The sequence below is a fragment of the Diadema antillarum genome, unplaced genomic scaffold (assembly GCF_040938485.1).
Source record: "Diadema antillarum isolate AM-2024a unplaced genomic scaffold, OU_Dant_1.0 seq00000839_RagTag, whole genome shotgun sequence".
In the NCBI taxonomy this organism is placed as follows: Eukaryota; Metazoa; Echinodermata; class Echinoidea; order Diadematoida; family Diadematidae; genus Diadema; species Diadema antillarum.
The window spans coordinates 270,502-293,071 of NW_027271715.1; the positions used below are offsets into that span (position 1 = coordinate 270,502).

General features: G+C 39.6%; 1 protein-coding gene across 1 annotated transcript in view; it reads left to right on the top strand.

Annotated features, from left to right (window-relative positions):
- Positions 1-20,975, top strand: part of LOC139740181 (uncharacterized) — a 39,359-nt gene extending 18,384 nt beyond the window's left edge. The window contains exons 3-6 of the mRNA XM_071650769.1: positions 10,288-10,441; positions 12,999-13,116; positions 15,608-16,481; positions 17,815-20,975. Coding sequence (XP_071506870.1) covers positions 10,288-10,441; positions 12,999-13,116; positions 15,608-16,481; positions 17,815-17,987 — 1,319 coding nt within the window. The 3' untranslated portion in view covers positions 17,988-20,975. The remainder of the gene's footprint in view (positions 1-10,287; positions 10,442-12,998; positions 13,117-15,607; positions 16,482-17,814) is intronic.
- The last annotated feature ends 1,595 nt before the right edge of the window (positions 20,976-22,570 follow it).

Below are 22,570 nucleotides of genomic sequence, written 5' to 3' on the forward strand. Positions count from 1 at the left end.
AGTCGTTTCTCGTGATATTTCGTATGTGGATAGAAATCATCATTCTGCATTGATACTGAAAGTTTGAATGATTTTGGTCAATGTATAGCGGAGATATGAGAAGGTGAAATTTTGGTGAAAATGAGAACGCCCTATTCACACTGCCTCCATGACGGTTGAAAATGCAAAACGTTTTGTGGGTTTCTGGGGAGTAAATAATTATAGTCGTCTGCTGCGACTGTGTAAACGCAACCTAGGCCAAATGCGGTACCAAATTTAGTCTGGCTTCCAGACCCTCTGCCAGTACTATTTCAGGATATTAACGCCCTCAACGTTGAACCACACTGTGTCCTGCAGAGGTCTTTGCCTTCGGCAGAGGCGGCGACTTTGTCGCCGGGAGTCCAGTTAGCAAAGGGTCTGGAAACCAGACTATACATGTACCAAATTGCAACCAGCGCCCTCCAGATAATAGTGTTTGTGTAAGCAGAGCGCCACTATGACAAAATAAACAAAGGTTTGAATTAAAAGCCCGGGCCGTGCCCGGCATCGTAAAGGAACAAAATTGCATGGCTGAGTACCGCAATTGAGGCCGGGCTCGGCCGCGGCTCGGCCCAGCCCTGCACTGTAAATGGGGTCTCAGACAAACTGCTTGCAAGAATTCAGTCTAACTGTATTGATTTCAGACAGGCCCAACAGACAGTGATTATATGCCACACTTACACATAATGTACAGATGTAGTAAACTTTGTACTGTGCCACACTACAATTACTGTAGTTGGTCATTAGGCCTTCTCCTTGAATTGTTGAAAGACAAAGTATACAAATGTAAAAGGCATTACCTACAATTGTATAATAATAAAAAATAAAGAGACTCTTATAAAGCGCTCATTCTACCTAAAAAGATACTCATGGCGCTATAGAACAGAGTTCGTATCGTATCACGTTACAACAGTATCACAGAAAATAATAAGAACAGTAAACAAACAATATACACATACACATGTACAATACATGTACATTAGATCTTACTTCATAAAAAAAAAATACCTTGTACAGTGTCATAGGCCTATACATGTATGTTGTACTTGTAGCTCACTGAAGTTCCATTTTGTTACTGTATAGTGCAGGGTTGTTTTGCTTAAATCTGCTTTGTAGTGATGTAAAAGAGGAGTTCCTTCTTCAGTTTGTTAAAACTTTATTGTTTCACTAGCCAGTTGAACCAGTAGGGTGGCAGTGTGATAAAATCTTCATATTTATAGTGATGGATATCTGTAAAAGTGGAAATTTTCGCAGTGTTGAAATTTTTGCGCATTTCGCGCAAACAGAAACTAGCGCGAAAATAAAAGCACGCGAATATTTCTGCTTGCCATACAGATTGTATGTTCCTGTAGTTCATGTCTTGATACCGCGGAATTAAAACCACGCGAAACTCTTCTTATCCGGCCGAGCGCGAAAAATTAGTCGCGCGAAAATATCCACTTTTACAGTAATTGAAAAGTTGTTCTTACAGTTGTACTGCATGCAATGCTGAAACAAATGGTTTACTCAGTACCATGCTACAGTGGTACAATGTGAATAGACATTAAGATGTACCTCATTGTCTGTCTTTAAAGAATACAAATACAGCAACATGTACTGTACAATGATAGAAAATATATTTTGTGTAATAATCCAAATGAACATGAAGAATACATTGTAATTGGTCTGTCATTAGGCCTGTAGTTTTTTGTTGAAGATGTACACTGTATTTGTAGTGCAGTACTGTAAAAGTGGTTTCTTTCGCGTGCAGAAACTTTCGCGGTTTCCATCGATGCCGACTTTTTCGCGTGTGTTTAAATTCGCGGTCGGTAATGATAACGTTGTAACAACCGACGAGTTCAAAACATTTTCTCGTGATGTTAAATTCGCGGTTCAACCTCAAAGCGCGAAAAGCGCGAAAATAAAACCACCACGAAAGAAACCACTTTTACAGTACATTGGACAGGCACATTTTGTATTGCTCTACAGTGTAATTGATTTCTTCACACTCCACAAGGAGCACAATATTGTATTCCAGCACTGTGAGCATGTATCATACAGTACATTGTACATGTATTCAGTAAAGTGTGCAAGGGAGTACCAGAGTGTGTGTACAGTGATCACAGTCTGAAATACATGTACATTGCAGAGCTACCAAGTCTCACGCATTCTGCGTGAGACTCAAGCATTTAGGGTCTGTCTCACGATCTCACGCATGGCACCCATTTTTGTCACGCATCGGGTGAAGTCTGCAATTTGGGCCAAAAATAAGGAGCATAGCTCAAAGGATTAAAGTGATAGTAGCAATTGAAGGTATATTTTCCTTTTGTCTTTCAAAATCCTATACTATAATACTCGAAGTTGTTGTTGTTGTCGCGGCCTTATGTATTTCCTGTTTTATTTCGGCGTTGCTGGTTTCTCTATCTCCTCCCGAGCCGTCGGCTCCGGGCAGTTGCGACCGGTGCCGTCGGCCGCAGGAGAGTATCCTACATCGAATGGCGCGGGTTTCGTCCCCTCTCCGCCTCCGTGTCGACGTCGAGGACGAAAAAGAAAAATTAATTAGCTACATGCATAATGCATTTTTGTGCGTGACGAAAGAGCCGAGCGTTTCAATATTCACGGAACCTGCGCTGGCCTCCTGCTTTCTCGATCTTCCATCTTTTAGCTTGCAGAGACACTGGGGGATACTAAAGATGATGGTGCAGCGAAATCTCTGACATCTTCCGGCGGACGCGCACGCACACATACAATGTACCTCGCAGAACTCTATACACACTCTACACTGTGTGTATATAGTTCTGTGATGTACCTTTGCCTCCGCCTGTTACGTGTACTGAATGTATTGACGATGGTTTCACGAATCTGTGTGTGCGTGACATGGACTACAAGGGCATTTACGTACAGTTCGCCATTATTGGCGTCCCCAAATGAAAACAACGAACGTTGGTTATGTAATTGTATTTTGCACAACTGCAGAATACTATATGCAGCTCAGGTAGGTCATTTAGTTTGCTCGCCGTTTGCTCTCAAGTCCGGTGTCATTGTACGCAGAGTGTTTAGGACGCGGCTAAATATATTTGCCGATCGTACCCTTACATATCAGATTACACGCGCAGCTGTGTCCATTCGTTTACTGCAGAGCTGCTGTAATCATACATATTCATAAGATGAGCGGACGTAGAGGAAAACCTCGCTTTGCCGACCGCCTATTTTTAAAATTGCAAGTGGAAATAGAATGTGTGGTTCTATGGTCTATCAAACCAAGTTTTGGTGACAAAAAAAGAGGGAGCAAATGAAGACGAATGCAGTGATGTATATATTCTTCTTTCTTCCATAACATGGGAAAAATATTAAAGAAAAAAAAATACGAGGTCGTGAGAACCTACTCCCACGGGTGCCTATTAAACCTGATGACTATGATCTCCCCCTGCCCAAATAATAACAATGATGATGATAATAATAATAATAATAATAATAATAATAATGATAAGGATAATGATATAATAATAACAATAATAGGAGCAATAATTGTAGGCCTAATATTAATTATGATAATGTACAATCTGAAGCAGATGTAGTTCTATATTGATATGATATATCAAGCCAAGTTTTGGTGATTAAAAACAACAAGGAGGGAGCAAAATTATGAAGACGAAAATATCTTATTTTTCTCTCATAACGTGGGGAAAAGAAACATGAAAAAAAAAACCACAAAACAAACCGAGGCCTTGCGACCAGCCGTGGATTCCCGCGGGTGCCCGCGTGGATGCAAGAGCAGGGGGTAATCAAAGTCATAGTGTTAATATCTTCCCGTTTCAACGGGAACAACCTGTGGGCAGAACTTTCGGGGAATCTCATTTGCGTTTTTGGTAATTTTTCCCTGAATGTTTTTGTTTTTTGCCCTGCGGAGGTGGAAATGTGTGTGTGCGTGAGGGGGGGGGGAGGGGTGAGGGGCAACAAGACAACTGTTGGACTTTAACGGGTGCAAATAACCCCTCGAAACTCCAGTTCTATAATAAAAGCAAGTAGTGGCGGGAATGATCCCTACCAATGGACCGGATCGCCTGGCATATACTACAAAAATGTATTATAAAATTTCTGGGAAGGGTGGTCATTTAGAAGACAGCACAATTAACGAAAGAATGAGAAGACTTTTCTTTTTATTTCTTCAATAAAAATGTGCAAAATCGTATTATGAGAAAAAAAAATAAAACCCCTCAGACCCGTGGATTTCCACGGGTGCTGCTAGTTAGTAAAAAATAATCACTTAAGTATGCGCCAGATCGCATCATTAAGAGCTAATAGTTTGAAAAAGCTCCCTACCATGGAAGGGGGTCACCCCCCTCGTTCGCGTGCGCATGCGCGCGAGCGCCGAGACGCCGAGTCATGAAAATCTCACTCATAAAAGTTTTTTGAACTTGACATCTCTGACATTGCGATACATGACCTACTGTATAACACGCCATACAGACTGTGAATAATTTAATAGCGAGTCTAGATTTTCACATATTGGGACTTCCCTACGATATCTCGATTTCTCGAGTGCTTAAATTTGCAATCGTGAAGTACAATTGTAGAGTGCTGTACATTACTGAACCAGAGACTCCAACCCCAAGCACCTTCAGATCTGGAGATTCTCCCGCCCGAAACCCCTAGCAAACGGGAGACTCCAAGTTGATGTGTGCGAAGCGCGAAGTTCCTAGGATTCTAGGTGTTCTCTGGTGCTGTCTTAGGCTTATTTTTTCAACATACGATAGAAATAAGTAAGAAATCCTTTCCACCGGGAGACACACAGCCAGGGCGGGAGAAATCAAATCTCAAACGGGAGAACGGGAGATTGTGCAAAAATGGGCTTTCGGCGGGAGATCTCCCGTCGAAAACGGGAGAGTTGGAGTCTCTGCTGAACAGAGAAATGTACCGGTACATATTGTACAGTATGTGCATGTCACATTCCTATTGAGGTCAGAGTCAATGTTTTCGCATGTCTTTAAATTCGCGAATAGCACCAGACTTCTAGAATTCATGAAAACAAAAACCTCTGAAAAGGTTAAGGCCTACTGTATGCACACATTTATCCTGCAATTGTACAACAAGTGGTGGCAAATTATGTTGATTACAGTGTGTATCTGTCTGCATACAAGTTGTATTTAAGACATTTGTATGTGTACAAGTGTAGATTGTAAAAGCACTGTACACCTGGGTATTGAGGGCTATTTGAATACACAGCAGTTGGATCATACAATTGTACAACATTGTACCAAGGAGAAGCTCCTTGATTGTACAATGTGTACACAGACCTACAGTACGTATTGTACATGTGTGTACAGAAGGATTCTTGTTTGAAGTGTCAGTGCTCCAATGTTAGAGCTACGTGTATCATGTATCAAAATTTTGTCATGCATTATTACAAGTACATGTGTGCAAGGTCCACCTATACATAATTGTGTAGTATACTATGTACACTGTACAGCTGCGCATTATTCACTCAGAGTGTATGCTGTATGCAGATGCTGTACATTGTCAACGCAGAAAAGTGTGATCATGTACAGTGTATTGTACATATGTATGTTCACTGTATAATACTAGTACCCCCTTGGTTGTATCTCCCTGGTTATAAATGTACAATGTACAATTTTAATGTGCAAAAGACAGTTACAAAATGCACTTACTGTACATTACAACTGTTTTGTACAAAGGTCAGTATGAGGAGTATAGACAAAGTATAAAAAGGTGTTGTAGGTTACATGTATGTACAATTGTACAGTAATGACATTGCAACTTTAAATCGCTCTGTTTAGGAATACAATGTACATTGTAGTACAGTATACAGTACTTACACGGGTGTACAAGTACATTGTACATAAATTGTATGTACAGTGTAGTTTGTATTTCATGAAAAGTATCCATACAAGTACTTGACCTGAGACCACAGTATTGGATGACTCATCAGCCTGCTTAATGACTCAGGTGACGTAATGCTCTCGTCGTTTAATTAGCTCTCAGTGTGACACTTGATTCTCATCGTACAACACTATACAGGAGGGGTGGGACCGCTGTAGATCTCACTGGACCGTGACTGAATACTCTTTAGGGCTTTTTACACTTGTGTTTCTTAACCCCGGACTTTCTCTGACCCAGGACTATCGTTAGTCCCGTACCAATTTTTTCAGCTTTTTACACTCGCCAATTAGTCCCGTACTATCTCTTGTCCGGGGCTAAGGAGAAAACTGACCTTTTTACACTCGTATTTCTTAGCCCCGGACTTTCCAAACCACATGAATATTCATAATTACGCTGTGTACTGTACACGTACACGCACGCACCGGCAGCACTTGATTACCTCGTTTCTGATTGGTCAGTGAGGGTCGGACTTCGTCTCCGTCGCTTAGCCCAGGATTATTTTTTCGTTCTGTTTACACTCACTTGCTTGGCACCGCAATTGCGGTGCTAGCACCGCAATTGCGGTGCTAACCCCTGCTATTTTGCAGGGCCAGATAGTACCGTACTATCGGTGGGGCTAGCCCACTTTGGCAAAAACGAGTGTAAACAGAAAGTGGGCTAAGGATAGTCCCGTACCAACGGTGGGGCTAAGGCCCCCCCTTAGCCCCACCGTTGGTCCGGGGCTAAGCAAAAATTTACAAGTGTAAAAAGCCCTTTTGGGTCTCTTCCTCATCCCCACTGCTGCACTAGGATGCTAGAATGTGTGATTGTGGTCATGTGACCACTGGCATACAATGTCCCCTCTTTACATGATACAGTGTAGCATGTGCATGATGTTGCCAGACTTACAAGTAATGGCTGATAGCCTTCATTGCAAAATGAAAACATCCTGCAGAAGGGTATGATATTTCAGTCAATAAAACCCCACCCAATACACGTATGAAGGCTAATATTATTTGTGTTTTTGCCGAGTGTTTCAAGCTGTCTATTTACAATGTATACTTTATTAGTAAAAGATTTAAAGACCTGGCAGCATTGGAAGGGAAGGGTGACCTGATTTAATCTATCTTCATTCGCAGCCCACTGGGGTACATTAAACAACCATGACTAGTGCAGACCTGCTGGAATAGAATTGCCCTCAGCGAATACACAGTGCACACAAATATATTGCACAATATCAAAATGTGAGCTCATTAGTACACAATACTTACAAACTGTACTGTACAACATGTATCATTTGACTCCAGTCAAGGTTATTTGGCAATATGTGTGTGTGTACATGTACAGTTTGCATAAAGTAGCTTGTTAAGAGAGATTACAATGTATGAGAATTTACCTGTACATTGTAGAATAGAATTTCATTGTAAATGTTTCTGTTCAACATCTTTACATCATGATTGTCACAATTTTTCATAAATCCTGCCATTCTAGAGATCTGGGACTGTGGATGTAGATTTTTTTATTTTATCTTCTTGAACTTTAGCAGATAAGATTCAATGTAGTGTACATTGTATGTTTGATAATTTGAAATTTGTGTCACACCTGTCAATCATCATTTACCGGTACGTGTACTGATACATGTAGTATTCACAGAAAATAATTTCATTGTTAGAAGTACTGTAGAACATATTGTTTTCATTGAACATCATATTGTCAATGAGTGTTTTGTTTTGTTTTGTTTTTTATCTTGGTACCTTGTTGAATGCGCAGCAGAAGCACCATCGATTTTTGACATTTTATTTCAGATGATTTGATAGTTTTAGTGTGCCTGAAAGGGGAGTTTCTATAAACATAACATGAAAGAAAGCAACAGATCGGTATACAGTGTATCAAAAAAGGACATCAAGACAGTTGATATACTAATGATGCACAGGATAGAGTGCGTTAGTGTAGGCGTAGTGCACTCGAGGGTATTTACAATTGTGAAACATGCACGAGGCGAAGCCGAGTGCATGTTGCACTACATTGTAAATACCCGAGAGTGAGCTACGCCTACACTAACGCCACGAAATAATCCTGTGCATCATTTGTTTTATAAAATGGGTCGAAAATTCGAAAACTAACATCATTTTTCAACGTTTTTCACGTACCTTTGTGGGTCAAGACGTCCGAAGATGTTCGTCCCAAACTTTTACGCACGTCGCACTCGCGGAAGTCCCGCACATACAGTATAAGTATAATGGGGGGTTGGGTTTCCGGACACCCGCATGAAAACTTACTTATTTTACATAGAATATGCACCCTTTACCTTAAAGACTTGATATAGACTCCTCATATAGGCCTACTAGACAACATACTCTGAAAACGGCGTGAGAATTAACCTGCTAAATCGTTGGATTTGCTCTTCAAAGTGACTCCATGTACGCGTCCGGTCCCAAAACGCTTGGTCTACTGTACTGTACAAAGTGTACGTATAGTACAGTATACGTACGTACGCCACATATTATGTTATGCACAAGGGAAGACAGGCCGGCCGGCCGGCAGCAGCCCGAACTAGAAGTTGTTTACAGGATTGACAGCGCGTACGCGTATGCATGCAATTCATCAAAGGAGCTGCCGCGCGCACAGACGATCGGCAATCTACCATAGGATTACAGGCAGTGCAGTTGTACTGAAGTAAAGGAAGGAGGTGTGTCTCATTTCAGCGCTTCCTATTGGCTACATTCTTGAACCCATTTTATAATTGTTAATAATACTTAGCATTGATTCTTTTTTTTTTATACCCCCGCCAAACGAAGTTTGAAGGGGGTATATAGGAATCAGCGGACGGTCGGTCGGGCGGTCGGGCGGGCGGTCGGGCGGTCGGGCGGTCGGGCGGTCGGTCGGGCGGTCGGTCGGGCGGTCGGTCCGTTGCAAATCTTGCGTCGCGAACTACTTCCTCAGTTTTCAACCGATTCCCATAAAACTTGGCACAGATGTGTGCCTTGGGTTGTAGATGTGCAAGACATATTTTTTGACAGTACCCAAAAGTACGTTGCCATGGTAACGGCATATTATGGGCAAAAATGGGTACAAATCTTGCGTCGCGAACTACTTCCTCAGTTTTCAACCGATTCCCATAAAACTTGGCACAGATGTGTGCCTTGGGTTGTAGATGTGCAAGACGTATTTTTTGACAGTACCCAAAAGTACGTTGCCATGGTAACGGCATATTATGGGCAAAAATGGGTACAAATCTTGCGTCGCGAACTCCTCCCACAGTTTTTGATCAATTTTTATGAAATTAGGTACAGATGTTCATCTGAATATGTTAATGTGCAAGACACATATTTCCGCCGTGGCAAAAAGTGCGTTGCCATGGTAACGGCATGTTATTGGTAAAATATAGGGCAAAATGCTTCATGGCAAAACTGCTTCATCAGTGTTCTTCCAATTCTCATGGAATTCATATTGAATGTTTGTCTTAGGATATAGGTCAGCATGACACATTTCTTGACAGTGACAAAAAGTATGTTGCCATGGTAACAGCTCACATATTATGAGCCAAAATGATGGAAAATTTTGTGTTGCAAACTACTTCCTCAGTTTTTGCCCAATTTCCATGAAACTTGGTACAGACGTGTGCCTTTGGTTGTAGATGTGCAAGACGCATTTTTCGACAGTACCCGAAAGTACGTTGCCATGGTAACGGCATATTAATGGCAGAAGATCAAGGAAAGATCTTGCGGATTTAACTACTTCCTCAGTTTTTTGACCAAAGCTTATCAAATGTTGTTTTGACCAAAGCTTATGAAATGTTGTTTGACGGGGGTATAACCAGTCGCTGTAGCGACATTTCTAGTTTAACATATTTTAGAAATGATTATTCACATTTTTTGGATCGTGACACTGTATGGAATACTTGTGTACTTATCAGTTATTTGCCTTTCATAGTTATGATCATGATTCTGCATATCCTTAGAAGAGGAACCTGGTATGCATTTCTGTGTGACTGTGTTCATGATGTATCAAATGCGTTGTAATTGACTATTGTACATGAAAACTGGGGGAGTTGATTTGTTGTAATAATCTGTAGGCAAATCGTGTTCAGCAATTGTCTATTTTTTTGGTCAGAGATCTGGACAAATCTGTAGATGATATGGTGACCCTCATCGTTCAAATTTTCCTGATATGTACACTGTAAAGTGTCCCCACTTTCACAGAAAGTATCTGTTGCTTTGAGTTCAATAATGTACAAGTGTAATGTAGCTATATCACTGTATTTGAATAGATGTTTTCTTTCAACATATCTTATAGTATCATGTTTTTGGTTATCATGTTATTATTTTGTTCATTCATTTACCAACTTTGCTCTCTGATCTCCACTCTCCACTCCACCCCTCCTTCTCTCATACCCTTCCTCTACACTAGTCTCTCTTCAAGACATTCACATGCGCAAAGCCTTCAAAAGTTCATTGGCCCTTGACACTGAGGTGGTATCCTCACCCACCATGCCGTCAGCTATGAGGGAGACCTACATGAGATGTGAGAAGCCGCCCAAGCTTTCTCTACTCAACCAATTCAGGTAGCTGGGACTCACTGTATGATGGCATGTCCTCATTCTTTTATTTGCAATGCAAGACATGGGAGCTCTCTGCAGATGGTGTTCATTGTAGTAGAACTCTTCATTTGATTGGAGAGCAGGAAGACTTCTGGGCAATGTCAGGATACTTTTCGTACCACAGAATCTAAATTCTTCAGATTATACAAGTTATTTAAAAAAAACACATTTTTTCATACAAAACTGCACTGGTCAAGTGATGAAATACATATCAATTACAGTATACCTGGTACCTGAAACTGGTACTGTGTTCATTTACACATAGTGCAATTATTTTGATGTTCTGATTTTGCACTGTTCAAGAAAATGAATGCAAACTCTATCATTAAGAAATGTATTAAAGTGGTTTTAATGATGGTAGAGTGTTTAATTGATTGATTATAGTGTACCTTGATCACTATGTGTAATTTCGTTCTATCAAAAGTTTGATGCACTTCTTGAGAGGTTTAAGAACTCCTGAACAATGAAGCCAAGTGTATGGAGTGTTCCCATGTCTAGTATTGCTGTCACATAGAGAGAACAATGTTTGTCCTCACAACATGCATGTTTGATCAAGAATAACATTGTCTGGATGGGGAAGTTTCATTGAATTTCGGGAAGTTTCATTGAATTTCCTCAGTACATTTTGCATGAGAATGACATCCATGCAAAGCTGGTGTTCCGTGATGAGGTGAGTTGTCATGGCAACGATGATACAATGTAAACACAAATGTTTTACAAGGCGGTAGCCATGATGTTCAAGTTGTACATGTCTTAATCCCACTGCTGCCAATGCACTCAGGAATAGTTTTCTATGATGAGGATGCCATGCCTTACCAGAACTCAGAGAAACCTGACACTATGTTGCTTGGACTTGAAACACGTCCAATTGCTCTTCATGAGATGTATAGTAAAGCTGACTCTACTCCAGCACTTCAAGGTCTTAATCGGTTCAGGTAAAGCAGTGGCTGTACCATGTGTTGGGTAGATACATGTATCTGATTCACTGTGCGAATCAGACCTTGAAAGCATTTAATGTCAAATGATCGCCATCTTTTATTTAATAGTGGTGAATAAATGTTTCCTTTGATTTTCCAAAACCACTAACTTTGTGACAACACAAAGGATTTTATGTACAATAATGTAGATAAAGTAAATTGCTGCAGAGATCGAACAATGATTTCAGTTTGAAAATACAATGTGCTGTCAGTGTGTGAAGTTCACTCCCATTGGGCTATTAAAGATAATAATATAAAGTTTTGGTACCTCAAAAGTTTCCCTGAATTTCCTTGTCTTAGTTTTTGTTTCAGGTTAAAGTACCTTTCATTCAACTAACACTGTGAGACTTACCCGCCCCAAAGTGCTCTCATGTCTTAGTAATCATGCAATTAACTGCGACCAGCAGCCCCATACACATAGCGTAATGGGGCTTCACATTGTAGCATTCAGGATCATGACAGATTTAGTATCGCGGGTAAATATCAACTTAAAATCCAAAAATTTCTTCAATTTGAAGACTTACCAATTAAGTTGAAGTATTGAAAACAGGCTTCGGACAACGTTTGGTTCTGCCAATAGTCCCTTTCTGTTCAAATTGATGACTGAATGTGACTCGGTCGAGAGGACCTTGGGAGAGCTTCATACGCTGAATACTATACGGCCAGCGCATGCGCACACATCACATGCGCACAAAATTCAAATCCATGAACGGATAAAATGTTTGTGTGCGCATGCGCTGCCCGTAGTATTCAGTGTATGTAGCTCTCCCAAGGTCCTCTCGACCGAGTCACATTCAGTCATCAATTCGAACAGAAAGGGACCATTGGCAGAACCAAACGTTGCCCGAAGCCTGTTTTCAATACTTCAACTTAATTGGTAAGTCTTCGAATTGAAGAAATTTTTGGATTTTAAGTTGATATTTACCCGCGATACTAAATCTGTCATGATCCTGAATGCTACAATGCGAAGCCCCATTACGCTATGCGTATGGGGCTGCTGGTCGCATTTAATAGCTGATGCGTATGGGGCTGCATGCTGCTGGTCGCAGTTATCATGCAATAATGGTTTTGTACAATACGTATACTACCTCGCCGCCGTACGGCGGCGGCTCTGGTACGAAACCATTATTGCATGATTACTAAGACATGAGAGCACTTTGGGGTGAGTAAGTCTCACAGTGTTAGTTATATGAAAGGTAGTTTAACCTGAAACACAAACTAAGACAAGAAAATTCAGGGAAACTTTTGAGGTACCAAAACTTTGTATTATCTTTAAAATCTAATCGGAATGAGCACACATGCGAGCAGATAGACCAATCAGGTATAGAGTAATGATTAGATAAGACACAAACACTAGCATCTTTTTTTACAGAGCAGCCCATGATATTGAACATATAATAAAGTTTCAACAAGGCACTAGTGTTTTAAGTTCTTTGTGTGTCTTCACCAGCCAGCCATGTTTGATGTGTAGGAAATGTGGTACAAACAGGACTCCTGGCCAGAATTTCTTGACTTATTTTCGTTTGCATTATTTGACTCTGCAGGGAAGATGGCAAGGATGGCTTGAAGTTCTACACAGATCCCAAATTCTTCTTTGAGAGATGGTGTAATGAACAACGAAAAGATATTGAAAACAACATCCGCAAACGGAAGAGAAAGCGGGTAAGTGATAGGAATGATGGCATGACTCTTTGCTGGTGGCGAGATTTTTCTTCCTCATGTTCATGGCCTTGACTTTTCAGCATACCTTTCCTCTCTCAATCTCTTTTAATCCTGATATAAGTATTCCCCTTTCAAATGTGTCAAATGAGAAAGCCTGAAATGAATAAAACTAAGCTGAGGAGTTGAGAGTAGCAAACCAAAAGTAATACAACATTCATCTGGCAATGCTGTTTGGGAGGGTTATTGTCATTTGATTTGCTGTTTTTACTTACTTTGAAATGTAATAGAGTTCATATACACTTTGTGTACATCGTAAATGGTATCACTTTACTCTAAGTCCTATGTAATGTTGCCATTCCATGTTATATGGTTGTATATTGTCTGAAGTTTGAAAGGATAAATAACTTACGTTGTTTGGCCAATGAAAGCATGCCTCCTGCAAACTAGTGTGGAAAGACACAACTATTACAAGCCATTATCTACATGTACAGAGTGACATGATTAAATACCTCTATAGTTCTACTTGAAAAGACCTGTTTTGGGTTTTTTGAGACTGATGATTCCCCACAAGAGACACAGGTTTGTCCTGTTCTGTGTGAGAGATCAAAGTATAAAAAGGCAGGCTTATAATGAGTGGATTCAGGAATGGAAAGTGATAATACAGTGTATGTTGATTTTGTGAAAGCACCAGGATATGAGACAGGAAGAATGCCAGTCACAGAGTACACTATTTGTTGCACACTTTCCCTAGACTCGGTCCATGCTACAGGTATATTTATCCCTCACATATTCACTCACATTATACAGAATCCCCCCCCCCTTTTTTTTTTAATGAAATTTATTGGCACTTGAAGCATGTGAATTAAGCTCAGATTTCAGTTTAAATAGGAAATGAACATGCTGGAATGGATAAGTATTGGCACCGACATGCTTTTACTATATGAATGTAAACCAGGGAGCCATTACAAAAAGGAGTGGAATCTCTTCACGATTTGTGCAAATTCATGTGTAGGTTCTATAGCATGACAATCGAATGCTTTCATAGCATTTCTTTGGCTTTGATGTTCCATGCTCCATACTGCTCTTCCATAGATGTTAGATATATAGAGACCAAAGAAGAAGTTAGTGATTTTAACAAATTTAAGCTGTTAAATCTTTCAGACTAAAGTTATGGGCTGATTGGTGTTTCTGCTTGTTTAGTAGCATGTTACATTTTTTTTTTTTTTTTTTTTTTTTACTATTTTTTGCTGGCACGTCCTGTTCCCTACACATTTTGCTGCTGAAAGTATAAAAAAGGATCAAAAGGGGCCTTAACTTTCAATCCTAGCAGAATCTTTGTCGGAGGCAAAATGATAAACAGGCAGGGAAAACAATCACAGTAAGGACTGCACACAACAAGCGCAGCCAGGGGAGGGCTAGGGACACAGTATGAAGAAAACAAAAGGTTGGAAGTCATGGGCAAGAAGCCCAACAAGTAAGGGAGGGGATTAAAGCAGGAGGGTGGACAGACAAAAGACACACAAGGAGGGTCAGTGATGATCCCAAGCATAATAGGGGGCAACCTGAGCAGGATAAGGATGAATGGGAGGCAACATTGTAAGCAACAACAGAGGGATAAAGAATAGGAAAAGAGTGAAATAGCAACAGCATGAGTGAAGGGGTGGGGGGCTGAACAAGCTTCGAGCTCTAACAAAATGAAAGTGAGAGACAACCAACAAATGCAACTTACAAAACATATCAAAGTATACAATGAAAATGATAAAAATAATAGTAATAAAATTTGATAAAAGAGATAGCGAACAGCTGCTTACTGGTTTTGTTGATAGGCGAGTGATGCATGCTTAAACAAAAGTGCCGTCTTTTGTCAAAGCAATTAACACCTTTGATAGAGCGCAGAACTTTTCTGCAGCACAGAGCATGGTTGCAAAGGAGAGATTCTACAATGTGGTTTCTTCTCCTTCTCTAACTCTTCTGTTTACAATAATAGTATAATAAAGTAGGTCAACCTCTATAGGAGAAAAAACAAAACAAAAACAAAACCCAAACACATTTATGGCAGGTGTGAAAGCATACCACATCTGATCTTAGCTCTTAGCATTCATTGCTTCATATCAAAATCCGTGTCAAAGGTTTCACAAGTTTTATCATGAATTTGTGACACAAAGGGTAGTGTCTTGAAAACAGTGTTCGAAAAAAAATTTGGAACAAGAGTAAATTTAAATGTATATATGAAAAAAATACTGTGACACAATAAGGTGCTTTTTCATACTGAAGACGCTGAAAGTACCATGTGTAATACTTTTTTTCTCGCTTTGGTATCATTTATTTACTGGAAGTAGTGATTTATTGTCCGTGTAAGGGAAACATTTGTCATATGAAGTGAATTCATGTTACCATTCAAGTAGGTCTTGATGCTCTAATGTGACTTGCACTTGTTTATCAGTTCTATTTGTTCTTCATCATCTCTGTCTTTCTTTTCTTTGTACAACAGAAAAAGCCTGCTGCAGAAAAAGGCCAGCAGCCAAAGGTCCCAGTCAATACGCGTAAGGCTCGCTATCAGATGTATGCTGGTGGAGTGGAGTTTGCAGACAAAAGACCATCACAAAGTATATCACACAGTCATGTCTCTTCCAATGAGATTGATCATGACCAAAACAAGCCAAGAATTACACACTCGGATTCAATCATTTCCAGTACACCCTCTGACGACTCTGGCATCAATGGGCAGACACAGAGAAAGAAACCTTCCCATGGGCCACCGGCCCAGGGACCACCTCCACCACCCCCTGCTTCACAGCAGCCCTTACCAGGCCAGCAACCCATGAATGGAGATGTGGTGCTTAGACCGGTCAGACCCGCACCCGCTCGGCCAGCCAGCCAGCAGCAGCAGCCGGCAGCTCAGATGCCATACAACATGCCACCTCCTCCACCTGACGTGCCTCACCACAACTCCCTTAGCTCAGCAACATCCGGTCACTCTAGCCTCGCATCGAATGACCTACCGCCTCCTCCCCCTCCCCCACAACCTACGGCAGTCAACAACCAAGTTCCTGCACCTCCTCCACCACCTGTCTCGGCTCAGCCTCTTCCAAACAACATTCCTCCTCCCCCTCCCCCGCCTCCTTTGGGGGGTCCAGCCGCACCCCCTCCACCACCCATCGGAGGTATACAGAATAAGGCACCTGCGCAAAACAACGTCCCAATACCACCACCACCACCAGGCCCAGCACCAAGCTTTCAGCTTCCTGCAGCCCCTCAGACACCATCACTGAACTCGGAGACACCAGCCGTCAGCTCGCCAAACAGACCACCACCTGTTCAGGCCAGTGATCCAAGGAGTGATTTACTTGCAGCCATCAAAGAAGGTCAGAGCTTCTCCCAATTAGAATTTTTTTTTGTCCCTGCCAAACGAGTTCGAGCAGGGGACTATGAAACGGGGCTCCGTACGTGTGTGTGTCCGTGTGTCCGTGTGTCCGTCCGTGTGTGCATCCGTGTGTGATCAAAATGTTCAATTTGCTACTTCTCTGTCATTTATGAGCCAATTTTGATTCTGTTTGCTTTATATGATAGCACTACATGGGAGCTTTGAAACTTCTACACAGAATTTCAGTTGTGACCTTTGACCTTGACCTTTGACCTATATTGTACATTTTGCTACAAAATGCTACTCCTTTGCCATTTCTAACCCGATTTCGATTCCGTTTGCTTTATGTGATGGCACTAGGTGAGGGCTTCAAAAGTTCTACACAGAATTTTGACCTTTGACTTCTTTGACCTTTGACCTTGATTTTTGACCTATATTGTACATTTTGCTACAAAATGCTACTCCTTCGCCATTTCTAACCCGATTTCGATTCCGTTTGCTTTATGTGATGGCACTAGGTTAGGGCTTCAAAACTTGTACACAGAATTTTGACCTTTGACTTCTTTGACCTTTGACCTTGATTTTTGACCTATATTGTACATTGGCTACAAAATGCTACTCCTTCGCCATTTCTAACCCGATTTGGATTCCGTTTGCTTTATGTGATGGCACTAGGTGAGGGCTTCAAAACTTGTACACAGACTTTTGACCTTTGACTTCTTTGACCTTTGACCTTGATTTTTTACCTATATTGTACATTTTGCTACAAAATGCTATTTCCGGCGGGGACATATTATATTACGCACCGCGTAATTTCTACTTTTCCTTGTTTTACCTTTTTCATTCTCATACACCTTGTCAGATAGCTTACTCACACTAAAGCTGCTAAATATCAAAATATTTTGAGCCTGACACACTGTAGTAAAAAAATGTTTGGTTTTTTTTTTTTTTTGGGGGGGGGGGGGTGGAGGGGCTGGTGTCATGTTCACTACAGATGTACATACTTGTGTAGATCATTCAATACCTACACTCAGTATACCAGGATGACTCCAGCTCTCAGTTAAGATTAAACAAGAATGCGTATGCTTTGAAGATTGATTTTTCATCCATATACCTTTGAAATAAAACAAAATTTGTTACACTGATCTGGTAACTTGAGCGTGATGATAGAATATTGTATGTCACATATCACCTTGTCACAAATTTTTCTTGATGGATTTTATTTTTTCTTAATTTTTGGTGGGGAAATTTGGGCATCTGTTGGTAAGTACCAACCCAGGCTTCAATGAAAGCACAAGCTTTTCTAATCCTCTGTTGCGATGTCACCATTGCAGGTATGAAGCTACGGAAGGTGGAGGTACAGGAAGAAAAGCAGCGTCACAGTGAACCAGCACCCAACAGTGTGGAGGCCATCCTGAGACGACGTATTGCAGTAGAGCTCAGCTCAGATGAAGAGGACAGCCAGGTATCCAGTGACTATGAAGCAGAGTGGTCAGATGAAGACTAAGACGTGTGACAGCCTCCACTCTACACACCAGCCTACAGTGATATTGTCTCATGCCCACATTCATGTCACTATATATTAGTCTTTCATCAGACACACAACAGCCTCTATGTGGGCATAACACACATTCTCAAGCATTTGCAGTGACAGTTCTCATGCATTTGAATGAAATCACTTTGCATGTTGTAGAGTGGCCATTTAAACTGTAAAACCCCTCATCCTGGACTGTGTTGGAACCAGAACATATTCAATGAAGCATTTAATGTGAGGCATGTAATAAGCTGTCACTGTAATCGTGGATGTGTCACTTATTCTATCACTGCTTTTACTATTGCAATGACGGTGATATTTCCTGCATGTTATGTTCACATAAAATTCTGTGATATTATGGGATAGTATCCCATCAGATAACTGCCTTGTATGCACATCAAACGTGTAGGGTAGAAAGCTAAGCAGAGATGGAGTGCATTGCAAAGTAGAATTAGTGGCACATCAGTGTCAGCATACAAGTGATTCATGTATTTGAAGAGTGTTTTCATGCAGTCCTTTTTCTCAAAGTCTGATGCACACAAATGTGAATATATCAAAGCTGGATCTTCTCGCTGAGAAATTTTGCTGTTTTTAGGTAAAATTTTCTGGAAGCTGCAAAGATCAGTAGAGAAATATAGTCATGCTAAGTAGGAAACTGCTTGGCTTCATTTATTTTGGGTATGTTGAAATGATTATTTTTAACTCTTGGAAAATATTGAGAACTCTCATCAAATTGAATGTAAGGAAAAGAAGACAGTAAATCTAATGTATGTTTATGTAACTTTCTATGTAAATTTTGTGAAATATAAAGTATGTATCTTGATTATGAATTGTATTGTAAATACAAACTTATATTTACACATTTTGGTGAATCTTTTGGAAGGAATTTTGTACATTACAGAGGAAGTGAGTTAGAAGCAAGGTACATCTTGTAATGGTAATGCCCATTGGTCTTCACATATTTGATAATTCATGTAATTTCCATTTACATATATCAGTTTGGCCCTGTTTAGTTGGTCCTGTAATTGTTGAAAGAGATATGTAGCTGTTTTAGGAAGTCAAATGAGTTTTTATGTTCAATACACAAATACAGGAGTATTAAATCTGTTCACATACTGAAGTTTTCACTGTTTTTACACACATATATGCATCTACATGCTTGCACATTCACTAATATACAATTCTAACTGACATTATAGCTGAAGCAGGCAAAACCCAAAAATATAGAATAAATATACCAAACCTCTGCATATGCTTTTTTTTTTTTGTAATGGAAGAGAAGAAACAAAAACATTGAAAAGTTGTCCATGCAGTTTTGATAGTTGATGCTGACTACAGCAAATATATTGTGGACATTTATTCTACATGAAAGAGTACTCTTACCAAAATCTACTATTGTATTCTATTACCTCTAGACAATCACACATCATCATGCAGACCAAATCTTGAAAGGCTAGATATCTCTACTCAGATGAAGTGTGAGAGGTAAAATAGGTAGCAGCTACATACAGAGTATTAAAAGCACAAACAAATGCTATAAGTAAATTATATTCAGATTCATGTTTCATTCATTCTGAGGAAATAAGAAATAAAATCAAAGGTAGATAATTTTCAACAAATATATTTCTTGAGCCAGAATTTAAGGAGGTATTTTTACTTTAAAGCAGAAAACTGAAATTAGACTATTTTTCTAAGCACAATTTTTCATGAGAACAAATACTACAATCCTAATTGATTCTGGCCACATGGGAAGCGGAACATTGTGTGCTCAAAGATTTGTGTCCACTTATGTGTCAACAGTGAAGGTATCTTCTTCTTCTTTTTTTTTTTTAGGTATAAGTTTCAAATGTGTGGAACTAGTCCAATGAGCAAAACCTAGTGTGAATGGGGGATTGATACAGTATTACACCTTTCATACTAGATTGCATGAAAAAGCTTGTACTCCCTTGTCTGTGCCATTACTGTGATTAGTCAGCCACCCTCATCGTACCAGGGAGGTGTGATTCACACCTCTCCTCCCCCCTTTCCCCATCATGCCATCCTCTACACCCATTCTTCTCTCATCTCTCTACTCTCTGTATTCATGCATTAACAAGGCATGTATATAAATTGACTACAAAATGTCTACACTGTGTATTACCATACATGTATGCCATGCTTCCAGCCGTTGTTCTTGTAATATAGTTGAAGACTTTAAAGTTACTTCCCTGTCTGTTCTTCTTAGTGTTATTTTATAAGAAACGTAAATAAACTGAAAACCCATTTACATATATATTTTGCTTTTGATCATGATATTGGCATGTGAAGATATTTCATATATTTGCAATTATTCAATGTATTTGTATTTTCCATGAGTGGAGCTGTAATTTGACCATTTAAGCCTAAATATCATAATTGTAGTCCTTCTGAAATTCTGTGCAGCTTCAAACAGGCATAGGCACATTCATCAAGCATATTTGTAATTTTCGTGCACTTTCACAATCTGTAGAGTGCATGGCCTTCCTGACCTGTAAATAGTCAGGACTTCATGTTTTAGTCTAGATCCACTGAATAGAAATTGTCTATTTTATTTATTTGGTTGAACACACAGATAGCAGATGTGTTTGTATCATATACCAACTGTTATTTTTCAAATTTTGCCCTTGCCAGTGAAACACATGGAAAGCTATTCTGGCATTGATTTGAATTGAACTGACCTCATGTTGACAGCGTGCCAAGGGCTAGAAACAACGCTTAAAAGGAGGTTGATCTATTCTGCCTGGTGTTCTACAGACTTTGATTGTAAGGAACTCTTGTCTTGTCCAACCTGACAACACATTCATGAATATCTTTGTGGCTTAGTCTACAAAGAGACATGAGAATAAGTGAATCTAAATCAGTCTACAAGAAAAATTGCCCTTCAGACTGAATAATGAGAACAACTTGTATTTTACCTTCTTTTTCAAACAGGTTCCATTTTCAGAAGAGTAGTGGTCAAATGTGTTGATTGAATATGAATAATGACGCAATAGTGGTCAATTTTCATGTGTTGAAAAAAGACAATATCCACTCAAAGGGAAATATCACACAAGGTAAAGAATGTCCCATACTGGCTTAAATTAATGTTGGTGTTGATAAGAGGCTAGTCAAAAGTCTCTCATAGTGACAAGTCTCATCACGGGACTAAACTTGATTGTAATAGGTGCACTCAGTGTTTGTACCAAGAGTGAGCAGAGAATAATTTCTCATAAATAATAATTACCCTAATTCAATTAACTTTTATGTCTTACATTTTGTTTCTTAATCTTTATCTTCATAGCCAAAACCATTATTGGTACCAGATGTTGTAAGTTACAATATGCTATATTGAGTTTTTGTTTCTTTATGCAGTTTAATGTTGATTTATATGTTGATTTAAGCAATAAAATGTAACTAGTTTGAGAGAGTCATCAAATATTATGTTGGTTCCTAGAACATTGCATTCTTTTTTTTTATGAGTGTTTTGCCTCATATTTAGATACTGTTGTGTAGTGATTTTTTGAGGATAGGTCATTTTATCATCTAGTCTGGGCCCTGTGATATGATCAGTCCATTCTCATTCAGTTTACAATGCTAGATGATAACAAAAAAAAAAATCTTGACAAATGCAGCAAAGGAAAACTAAATCTGAGATCTTTCAACATTTCATTCAAATACTTACAGGAATTGTTTACACCATTCTGTCATTGTCTAATCTACTTTTGGCCCATCACCTCTGCGGAAAACGTTTACTAAATTCAAAGCTTTAATGGCTTTTTAATTTTCTCATCTGCTTGCATATTTTGATTGAATACAATACCTCTCTACTCCACATTCTAGTGCTTCATAAAATGCCTTCCTTATAATTATCAACTTGAGATAGGTCAGATTACTCATCTAAACAAAATCTTGAACTGGTCTCTGGTATGAGGAAGTGCACTGTCTAGTCAGATATGATGGTTCTCACCAGTCAGTCAAGATAATCTCAGGCATCATTAGTTGCCGACAGTTACAGGTAGAGCCCTAACTTTTTCATCATTGAGTGATAATTTTCCCCTAGAAGGTAAGAAGTGTTTACATGGACTGCCAGCTATTCCTCCAAGGGATATGATTTTAGAATGCTGCAGATTCTGTGTACATCTTAAAAATGCAAATACAAGTTTCAGTGCAACCTGTAATTTTCTGAACATTTTCGTCCTTTTTCTTTTTTCATAGCCATTGTATATCTGTATACATAGTGTGCTGTTATAATGTGCATTGTACATTCTACGGTGCAAGCCTGATGCACTGCATTCACTTATTCTAGTATATTGTGTGATATCAGTGAAAACACACAAAGTGATCCTCTTTCATACTCACCAGGTCATTTGATACACACCATCCATGGTCATAACCAGAAACAGCCACTTATGTCTGTAGTACAATTTCTAACATACCACTACTCACTGCGTGCTTGTTCAATGGATTTTGTTTTGTTTTGTTTTTTCTTCCTTCTAATTTCTCTACGGTATATGGAATTCATTTATGCTAGCTGTTTGTACTATCATGCTATTGTAATA